This window comes from Haliotis cracherodii, unplaced genomic scaffold (genome assembly GCF_022045235.1).
Source record: "Haliotis cracherodii isolate W230 unplaced genomic scaffold, xgHalCrac1.p SCAF_36, whole genome shotgun sequence".
Classification (NCBI taxonomy): Eukaryota; Metazoa; Mollusca; class Gastropoda; order Lepetellida; family Haliotidae; genus Haliotis; species Haliotis cracherodii.
In genome coordinates this window covers 2,223,598-2,234,931 of record NW_027266293.1, presented here as the reverse complement: position 1 = coordinate 2,234,931, position 11,334 = coordinate 2,223,598, and the positions used below count along the sequence as shown (strand labels likewise).

The following is an 11,334-nucleotide window of genomic DNA, read 5'->3' as shown; positions in this document are numbered from 1 at the left end:
CGTATGCCGGCTTTAACCAATACCGTTATGCCCCCTTTTCACAACGACCACGAATATCCCGAATCACCCCGAATCGGAAACTTTCGAAATTCGCCCATAATGCAAACTTTTCGTGGCTAATCGGGTTGAACAATGTGAAGATTGCCAGGAATGGGTTAAGAAACATGTACGAATGTACGGATCATGCACGAATTGTAAACATCACCTACGACTAAGTTACGAATATGCCGAATGTTGTCCTTACTTAATTCTTACATGATTCGTAGTTGACTTGGGACATCCGTGGCTGTTTCGGATTGTTTTCGGGTTGAGGACAAGAAATATTGGGAGCCGCGAATCGCTAAGAATAGCCAAGAATGCAAAAGAATCGATTACGAAGCTGTTACGGAACATAAGAATTAATTACGAATGGATTACGATACAACCACGAAATTGCAATTCGGGGACCCTTCAACGAAAGTTTTTGACAAACAGAATCTTGCTCGCCGATTCGACGAACTCCCGCGAACTGTACGAATGTTTGGGAATCAGATAAGATTCATTTAAGAACTTGATTGAAATTTATCTACGAACATGAAAAATGTCCTATTCGGGTTGATTCGGGATATTCGTGGTCGTAGTGAAATGATGGCATTACAAATGGAATATTGACCACCAGTGTCTAACCCCGAGTGCAGATGGAAACAGTTGGCCCTGTGTAGCTCGGTCAGTGGTCCGACGTGACTGGTTCGCTGTTGGAAGGCAACTAGGTATGCGCTATTAGACAGGAGCCTAGTCTATGCGTGGACTGGGGGTAGCGTCCATTACCAGGGTTAAGTGGTCATCTCAGGTGATGAAGACTGACAGGTGAGATAGCAGCTTGTGTTACCCCCCGGGGAATTACATGCTGGTCAAGCCGCGCTAGCCATAACATGCACTTATCTGATTATACGCTTGTTAAGACCTAACGCGATGTTTGATGACTGCCTAACTAGTTAGTGCAGCATGTGTGTAAGAATCTAACGCCATGTTTGGCGACATTGGCCTATAACTAGTTACTATAGAGCATATACAAGCAACATATTGACATTTAGAAGTAAGTTTGTTTGTTTGTTGTTTAACGCCGCGCTCAGCAATATTCCAGCTATATGACGTCAGTCTGTAAATAATCGAGTATGGAAGGGGACAGACAATCCAGAGATTGACATCATGAGCATCGATCCACGCAATTGGGATACGATGACATCAACCAAATCACCGAGACTGACCACCCGATCCCGTTAGTCGCCCCTGGGCCAGACAATCCAGTGATTGACATCATGAGCATCGATCCACGGAATTGGGATACGATCATGCATCAACCAAGTCAGCGAGCCTGACCACCGATCCGTTAGTCGCCTCTTGCGAGAAGCATGCGTTGCTGAAGATCAATTCTACGGCTTCTGATTTTTAAGTACAAGATAGTATGGATGATGACATTCTTTGTTACAATACAAGTGTAGCGACAATTCGGTGAAGATTCTAACACCGTTACCGAACAAGTTAGGTAGCTAGTTCGTTTTTGCACAGGCACATTCAACCAGTAATGAATGTTAACATGAGAGCGGGTCGAGCACTTCAGGTGTCGGCGCAAACTCTGTGTATACCAAACAACTTTACTTCCTGTTGATTGCAGCGAACAGAATTAAATTCGAAACCAATATGGTTGTTATTCCGTTTTTCAAATTAGCGGCTCTCTCAACATCAGGCATATCTACGATTACCCTGTCAACAATTCCAGTGTTTTAAAAACAAACCAGCCTTACGAGACGAAGCCCCGATGTGACTGGGTCCTGGTGTCAACTCCCATCTCTGAATGCTCCTTGTTCTGTAACCCAGTCCTAAAAACCCAGTCCTATCAAACTCTCTCATCAACACCAGCGTCACTAGACGGAACCCCGACATGACTGGGTTTCCACGTCAGCTCTGACCTATGCATACACGCTGTTATATAACCCAGTCTACGGTATCAAACTCGGCCATCAACGCCAGCACGTTCGACATACCATGTGTAACGAACTGCGACCAGGGGTTAAACCTTTGTCACCACAGATATATATAGATACAATGTGATACCCGTGCTCCGTGTCCCCATACAACTTCTATCAAAGTTACACAGAGGACTATAATGCTGTCAGATTCGTTACCAGTGTCGAGCTTCAGAAGGCAGCGTTGTGAGCAAGCGAATAGAATTGTTTAGCAGATTACATGATGTAGAGTTTAGTTGCGTGAGATGGAGGCTGGCTTGATACCAGCTTATTATATAAACATTGCACGCTATCGTGTTGCATATTGCGTGCGATACAAGCGGTATGTATTGCAAATATTGTACAAGCCGAGCCTGAAGCCACGGAGATCGTGTCGACTTCTATAGCTGCATCAGATCGGGTCACGGAGGGCCTGACCTAACTCAACAAATCTTGGGTCCCTTTAAATGACGCGATTGAAAACCACTAGTCTACAACAGTCCCCTCGGGCGTCTACACAACAACTCGGAATGACGCTATCCCCGTCGTATGATAAATGACAGTATCCCCTATAGGAGAATTTTCAAACAGGAGAAAAGCGCGAGACTATCCTATCTATGTACAGTAGAAGAGAAAAGCCTTGTTCGAGTTGGGGAGCGGGGGGGGGGGGGGGGGGGGGGGGGGGGTTGAAGGGTGATGAGAATTGCGTCTACCTGCGGCCATTTATCCCCCCCGAAAAGAAAATAATATATATATATTATTTTATTTTCAACAACACCCCCCCCCCCCCCCCCCCCCCCGGGCCGCAGGTTGACGCAATGCATATGTACATCTCATCTTAACGTAACGCATACGGTTCTTAACCCGACTGCGACGTAACGGGCGGACACCTGAACCACTGGCCCATCCAGCCGCACCAGTTGACCCTTACAACCAGCTTCGTTAAATTAATCAGTGGTCATCGTGAAGGTCATGCACCACCTTTGGGGTCAACGCGTTCCCGATGGGAGAGATAAGCAGGGAGATGTCGCTATTCCGTCACTCCATCATCGACAGACCAAACCGGCTTGGAACTGGAGCCGCAGGACTCCATCCCGTGCTACAGGACCAGGGAGCGAGGTACGGAAGGAGGGGGAGAAGGATGGAACAGTTTGGAAGGGGAGCCAAGGCGATAACTGATGTGTTAATAGCTGAAATAGAAACAAAATGACAGCCTGGTTCAAAGCTGTTTCTGCGTTGCATCACTTTTATGTTTTTCGGGGGCGGATACTTACGAATCTGTTTAAGTCGTTGGTCATATTGGGATTCCAATTTTGTTCACACGCAGAACTAAATTTACACACGGGGCAGGGCAATTACTACCTTATCGTGTGTCTTAAAGTCCCATATCAGCAGTTCAGCTCAGAACACTTGCAACGTCTCCTTGCAACGACCATAGCCTTGATCCAAGGCTGTTTTGATTGATAAGTCCATTGATGTGTAGTAATTCTATCCTTGTAATAGGAGAGTCTAGATAAGGGGACGCCAATCTCTTATTGGGACAACTTGTTCTTATTATTTAAATAATCTAAAAATTATGATTTAAACTAATGTTTGCCTTAGAGGCTTGTGCAAGTCTACAACGACCAATGCCCTCTGGTATTGGTAGCGGGAATGTTGACCTGGGTCGATGCTCATAGTATCGGCACTGGTTTACCTGCTCCAGAGGTGAACACAAGTCTAGATTTCAGTGATGCTGCTGTATTCTACCGATTACGTCGTGGATTCGAACCCAGACACACCCAATGATCACTGGACTGTGAGCATTATTCCTCCTGCTCGTGGGTTATAACTAAACAATACGAGGGGCACTCAGTTGCTTTTCGACAGACTCAGGCTAGAAACCACGCAAATTGGTTTCTTTCGAAAATACCTGGCAATTTGGTCGGTTATTCCCGTGGCCATTAAATTGCGTCCAACCTAGCCTGCTTACAGACCCTGATACAAATATATATCAAATACAGCCCATGCAAGTCTATAATGTTTGGCAAGTTAGATCACTGCAGTATCTGAAAATGAAGAGAGTCACTGGGCTCCTTTTTCTTTTATTTTTATTAAGATAACTGAACAACTGTTTTTCTGTACGCTATGTTCATTTCAGAGACTAGATGTTAGTCTACGTCCAACCGTCGCGTCCCTCCCCAACTGTCGATTGGCCAGCGGTGCCTTTGTCTGCCAGAAACCCTGCATCGTGGGTTTGAATCCAATATTTGTTTGTATGTTTGTTAGCAATATAACCGTACAAGTTGGTTTCACTAAATTGGTAAACCTCTTAGACCCCCATTCAATCAGACTGCCCTTCCACATCAAGCTGACACGCCGTGATTATTACTGAAATACAAAGCGGCTATAAATTAAACTCTTTCATTCACTCTTTGCTGTCTGTGAAGCCCATTTCTGGTGTCCCCCGCCGTGATATTGCCGTACTATTGCTAAAAGCGGCGTAAAACCATACTCACTCACTCAACTTTGCTGTCTGTTTCATATTGACGTAAAACAGACGTTACACGCAATGTATATTTTGAACAAGCTTGACACATCGCCATCCGTATAGCGACCCGTCTCAGCTCCAACTACATGGCGATACTATCTGTTTGACAGCTAGACAGTTGCCCAGTCGGCACGCTTACCGTCGAGTCTGACGAGCCTTCATTAGCAGACAATAACATGGAATTCTGGACAGGTTAAGTGTTAGGTATGTGCAATCGCCACGTAGATCTGGCTGAGGTGAGGTGAGGGAGAGGGTACTGTGCCAGGGTCTATATGACGCAGACCTATGCGACATGGACGCCGCTGTGTGTGTACGACATCACAGGGACGTACTCTGAGGGTGACAACAAGGTGTGGGGCTACGGCTGCATACAACATCATCTACGGTAATGACTGCGTGGTGTAGGTCTTCTCTGTATGTGACCCAGCTTTGCCTGTTCTGTCTTAGAGAAGAATGTCAGCCAGGGATCAAGAATTGCGTACACACAATCACTGGGGAATATATATATAAATATCATAATGGTGGTCTATCCCAGGTATGTAGCTCTATATTTCTTGTCAACAAAAACAGGAAATTCAGACCCAGGTTGATCTGACATAGTTCTCAAAACTCCCCCTTTCGATGATTTGAATGTAAACAAACAAAAAATAGATCTAATTTACAATCATAGGAATACATAGCTGAACACAGATGAACATAATTGTATTGACACATGAGGTCAGTAAACATGTTTATTTGTGCACAGCTACATACACCTGCATTTAAAGGCACAATGACTCAAATTAAAGGCGCCCACCTGTTTCCAAACAATCTTAGGAAAGGTCCCCTCAGGAATACTCCGCAGAGTGGTTTAAAAGTCAAAGAACTCGAGCAGCATTATTTGAGGAAATTATTGAGGCTTTGCCGATTATTAAGTTCAAACTACCTGTGTGAGAATTAATGACTTGCCTGTGCACTTTGTCAAAGAACCAAATTTGGATAACAAGGTAGATTGGAGTGAGTGGTTGTGTGAGTGAGTGAGTGCGTGGTTGAGTGAGTAAATGGTGTAGTGGAGTGAGTGAGTGAGTGAGTGCCTGGTTGAGTGGAGTGAGTGAGTGTTTGAGTGAGAGAGTGCATGGTTGAGTGAGTGAGTGAGTGAGTATGAGTGAGTGAGTGAGTGAGCGAGTGTTTGAGTGAGTGAGTGATTGCATGACTGAGTGAGTGGGTGAGTGAGTGAGTGAGTGAGTGAGAAGGGATGTATGCCACATTAGGCAATATGCCAGCAAGGAGCCACCAGGCATCAGAAATCAGCTCCATACACTGTACCCAATAACACCTGGGCTTTTGCATGAGGAGAGAAGGCTTTAACCACTAGACTACCTCTCCAGATCTGGGAAGGCTGGAAGTGGACACAATGCCTTGGAAATTCCTTTTATCATCTCTCATTCAGTAATAAATAAACAAAAGGTGGAGGCATATTTGTTATGGTTATTAATGAAACAGTGCAGATAGAACAACACTAACAGTTGTGGATCCTGCAGACTATGAACAACACTACCAGTGTGGATCCTGCAGACAATGATTAACACTAGCAGTGTGTGGATCCTGCAGACGATGAACAACACTAGCAGTGTGTGGATCCTGCAGACGATGAACAACACTAGCAGTGTGTGGATCCTGCAGACTATGAACAACACTAGCAGTGTGTGGATCCTGCAGACAATGAACAACACTAGCAGTGTGTAGATCCTGCAGACTGTGAACAACACTAGCAGTGTGTGGATCCTGCAGACTATGAACAACACTGACTGTGTGTGGATCCTGCAGACTATGAACAACACAGACTGTCTGTTGATCCTGCAGACTATGAACAACACTGACTGTCTGTTGATCCTGCAGACTGTAAGTAAGGGTTACTGTACAAATACTTACAGGACAATGATGCATGTTGAAATGCTGTGCATAATGCTCCATCTACAGGTCCTATAGTTGAACACATAATGCATATGTTGACACAGTCTAGCAGCATATACACCTGGTTCCAACCATGCACATTCTTCTGAGAAAGGAAAACATGTGCAGCTGTGTGTAGCTTGTGGGTAGAGGACATGTACGAGTGTAGAAGGATGCTAACGCCCTAGTTCCCCACAGACTGAACCTGTGCACAGCCCTGTCTCATCTGTCACGTGCGGCAACCGCAACTTCATCTGTCACATTCCGCAACCACAACTTCATCTGTCACGTATGGCAACCACAGCTTCATCTGTCACGTGTGGCACCCGCAACTTCATCCGTCACATTCCACAACCACAACTTCATCTGTCACATGCCCCAACCACAACTTCATCTGTCACGTGCTGCAACCGCAACTTCATCTGTCACGTGTGGCAACCGCAACTTCATCTGTCACATACCGCAACCGCAACTTCATCTGTCACGTGCTGCAAACGCAACTTCATCTGTCAAATACCGCAACCGCAACTTCATCTGTCACGTGCCGCAACCGCAACTTCATCTGTTATGCCAATGCAAGGGATTCATAATTGTGTGAATGTTTGACAAGTTCTTGCCCTCGTCTGCTTCCAATTAGATTTTCAGATGGGATAAATCTATGTGTGTCACAACATGTGGACAAAATCTATCCTCCTACTTCAACACAAGTGAGAACTATTTGGCACATCTCAGAATGATGTCACAATAAGCCAAACATTGAAGTTCATTTGAGGTATATGGTTGCTAATGAAGCTTTTTGAAGTATATGTTGTTGATGAATACATTCAAGCTTATGCTTTCTTTATGAAACACATTGAAGTATATATATGATTGTTTGTGAAGAATATTTAAGTATGTGGATGTTTTGAAGCATATTGAAGTATATGGTTATTTGTGGAGCATATTAAAGTATGGTTGTTAATGAAGCGTATTGAATTTTGGTTGTTTATGAAACACATTGAAGTATATGGTTGTTAATGAAGCATATTGAAGTATATGGTATTGTATGAAGCATATTGAGGTATATGGTTGTTAGCGGAGCATATTAAAGTATGGTTGTTAATGAAGCATATTGAATTATGGTTATTAATGATTCATATTGAAGTATATGGTTGTTAATGAAGCATATTAAAGTATATGGTTGTTAATGAAACACATTGAGGTATGGTTGTTAATGAAGCATATTGAAATATATGGTTGTTAATGAAGCATATTGAAGTATGGTTGTTAATGAAGCATATTGAAATATATGGTTGTTAGTGAAGCATATTGAAGTATGGTTGTTGTTGCAGGACTCACTACTACACGACATACAAGGAGAGGTTTCAGCCTCAGCACCGCACCAAGTTCCGATGTTGTCACGGATGGCAACAGCTGGCTAACGAAGGCTGCATGTACAGTAAGTAGTTACATATGCTACTCAACAGGTGTTAGGGATCAGTCCCACTGATGTTGATCATGGTTGTCTCATGGCCACGAGATTCTGTCCATCCAATTATGTTTTGTATTAACCAACTCCACACAGGTTTTCTGGTGAGAATGATGCATAAATGTGGAGAAACCCAGAGGTAGTCACCACAGTAGAAAACTGGGTTTGAAGCCCAATACGGAGGCATTGAGTCAAGTCCATCCTTGGTGTCCCCCCTGAAGATTCCAGGGTAGAATAGGCCTTCAGCAACCCATGCTTGCCGTAAAAGGCGACTATGCCTGTCGTAAAAGGTGATTAATGGGATTGTGTGGTCAGGCTCGCTGACTTGGTTGATGCATGTCATCGATCCCAATTGCTTGGATCGATGCTCATGATATTAATCACTGGATTGTCTGGTCCAGACTCCATTATTTACAGACCACTGTCATATAGCTGGAATATTGCTAAGAGCGGCGTAAAACACCAAAAAACACAAAACAAATCCTAGGGGTCCTGGATGTGGTATTGGTAGTGGTGGCTCTCCTCCCTCTCTCAACAACTAGACCATGTTGTCATGGTGACACTGTCCGCCCAAGTGTAATGAAGCATCATGTATTCTCACTCACTCACTCACCTGACAGAGGGCCCTTCTTGTTATTGTGAGCACTGGTGTCCCAGTTGTCTAAGGTGCAGCGATTCGCTGTGCAGAGTTGTGTCCCTTGGGCACACCAGAAACCTTGGGTTCAAATCACAGTTATGTTTCTAGGCCTTTCACCACCATACCCATGCTCATAGGTTTCACTAAAGTGGTAAACATCTGAGACTTGCATCACTTTGGGCTTTGACAACTGTATAATAGCAACAGACTGCCATATGGTTGCAAGTAGGGCCCAACCCAGGGTGATGAATGTGAGTCCTGATCTGTGGGGACTATAAGAGGGGGAAATGGAGGCGCATTAGACAAAGATGTGTTATAACCAGATATGCCTGTGATGCCAGCATTGTCATAGTGTTCCACATAGCTCACTAAAATGACAGCATCTGCAGCCTTACACGGTCCCAATCAATCACAGACATGACCCATGACTCAGTGATTTGCTTGATGCATTTCAACGTATCCCAATTGCGTTGATCGATGCTCATGATGTCAATCACTGGATTGTCTGGTTCAGACTCGATTATTTACAGACCGCCGTCATATAGCTGGAATATTGCTAGTGCAACGTTAAACAACAAACAATCAAACATTAACCCAAACTCGCCCTAAACCACACCCTTTCACCAACACCCTCCCCTCACAACACTCTTACTTTCCCTGCCTCTACCCTCCCATCTACCCACCCCTCCCCTCACCCCAATCCCCATCCTGGACTAATCCACCCCAGCTACTCCTAAAGTGTCACGTCATTATGTACAGAAACTTGTTCTAAGCAGCTATGTCAGTAATATTCTACCTATTTGTTATGCGATATGCCTCACTTTAACCCATGACTTTCAATCACAAAAACACCCTACCCAAAACTATTTGAGGACCTGAAACGTCGACCCCCAGCATGTTCATCATACACCGCATCACAATGCTGGAGAAGCAGATTACAACATGCCTTCACTGTCATGGTAACATATTTGTCAGGAACAGTTGAAGAAAGATGATGAAGATGTTAGTTTTACGACCAGTTGTTGATGCTGTACCAAGATATTGCAATTTCTCTAAAGGTTGATGTGACCTAAGATGTTTTGTTTCCACAAGCTACAGCGCTTCATGAGTCACATCCATGTCAAAAATGACCTTGGAAAACCATCACCAACCTACACAAGCAGTCATTGGTAGATCATGAGTGTGGTTCTGGAGTTTATTAGGGACTATTTTCATCTGACGTCGAATTTGGCACCAAACATTATTATTCAGTAAACACCTGTTAAGTTGGATTTTATATCGTCTGTTTTCAGGATATCACAAACGTGGTGCCACCATTAAACTAATACAAACACTAGAAGTGAGTCTCACATTAATAAGGTGACAAAGATTTGATCTGGACATTCTAGTATTTGTTGTCCTGTATTGTCTTCTGTGAGATATAATCTTTGTGGCTGTCTAAGACTAAACAGGACATTGGCACCAGTGGTTCTTATTGATTGTTCAAGCCTTTACAGAACATAGGCGCCAGTGGTTTTGTCATCTGTGTGATCATTCTATTGACTGTTCAAGGCTTTACAGGACATTGGCGCCAGTGGTTTTGTCTTCTATGGGATCATCTTATTGACTGTTCAAGGCTTTACAGTACATTGGTGCCAGTGGTTTTGTCTTCTGTGTGATCATTCTATTGACTGTTCAAGGCTTTACAGGACATTGGCGCCAGTGGTTTTGTCTTCTATGAGATCATTCTATTGACTGTTCAAGGCTTTACAGGACATTGGCGCCAGTGGTTTTGTCTTCTATGGGATCATCTTATTGACTGTTCAAGGCTTTACAGGACATTGGCGCCAGTGGTTTTGTCTTCTGTGTGATCATCTTATTGACTGTTCAGGACATTGGCACTATTGGTCGTTAATGTGATACAAACTTGGCGCCTGTCGGTCTGGTGCCAGATACACTGCCTGACTTGAGACTTCAATGTGTAGATAAGCGTCATCCACACAGATGTCTACATACCTACAACCATCTTCATTAGCATCTGTCAGGCGCAGCCCATGCATAAACACACAAAACCAGAACGCAGGTATTTCCTACATTGTGTTCTTCCTCTGCTGGCTCTCTGCAGCATTCCACGGTGCCGACACCATCTGAGAGTTGCTGCTACCATCTTCCTCTGGCACTGTCTGGCTGGATTGTCACTTTGGCATGTGCTGAATCACTAGCATGTCCAATAGAGCTTTTATCTCTGTAACAACACCACAGGTAAAAGGTATATGTCGGATATGTTTCAGGAACTCATCTCTCTGGTTTGTCATGTATTTCAAGGCTGCATACTTCTAATCTGGCAATAGTCCAGTGGTCATCGAGAAGCTTTGTTTCCACAACTGGCTGCAGGATGACTTCAATAAGTTTAAGCTCACTAGCTCACTAAGCTCCCAAAGTGGAAGGTGGATATAGGGATGGGTGCTGCCCATCCGTCCTTCTATCCGGATTTTCTTCCGGAGCAGAACTAAAGAAACATGAGAGACATCTTAACCAAACTTGGCACATAGATAGGACTAGTGGTGATCTTGTGCCGTTTGATAGTTTGTGATTTTTGACAAAATTATTTTCGTGGAATGACTTTGACTTGGTTGAAAATGGTTGTAGTGCTCCTTTCCGAGCAGATCTTGAAAACTGTGCAATATCTTTTTACCAAACTTGGCACAAAGATAGGTCTAATGGTAAACTGGTGCTTTTTGATAGTTTGGGATGTTTGAACAAATTATTTTCAAGTTTCCATAGCAATACATGCTTGTTGGAT

General features: G+C 43.9%; 1 protein-coding gene across 1 annotated transcript in view; it reads left to right on the top strand.

Annotated features, from left to right (window-relative positions):
- Nucleotides 1-2,988: 2,988 nt before the first annotated feature.
- The window catches only part of LOC139477825 (multiple epidermal growth factor-like domains protein 6), a 171,300-nt gene continuing 162,954 nt past the window's right edge, over nt 2,989-11,334 (top strand). Inside the window, exons 1-2 of the mRNA XM_071260239.1 lie at nt 2,989-3,104; nt 7,779-7,885. Of these exons, the coding sequence (XP_071116340.1) occupies nt 2,989-3,104; nt 7,779-7,885 (223 nt within the window). The remainder of the gene's footprint in view (nt 3,105-7,778; nt 7,886-11,334) is intronic.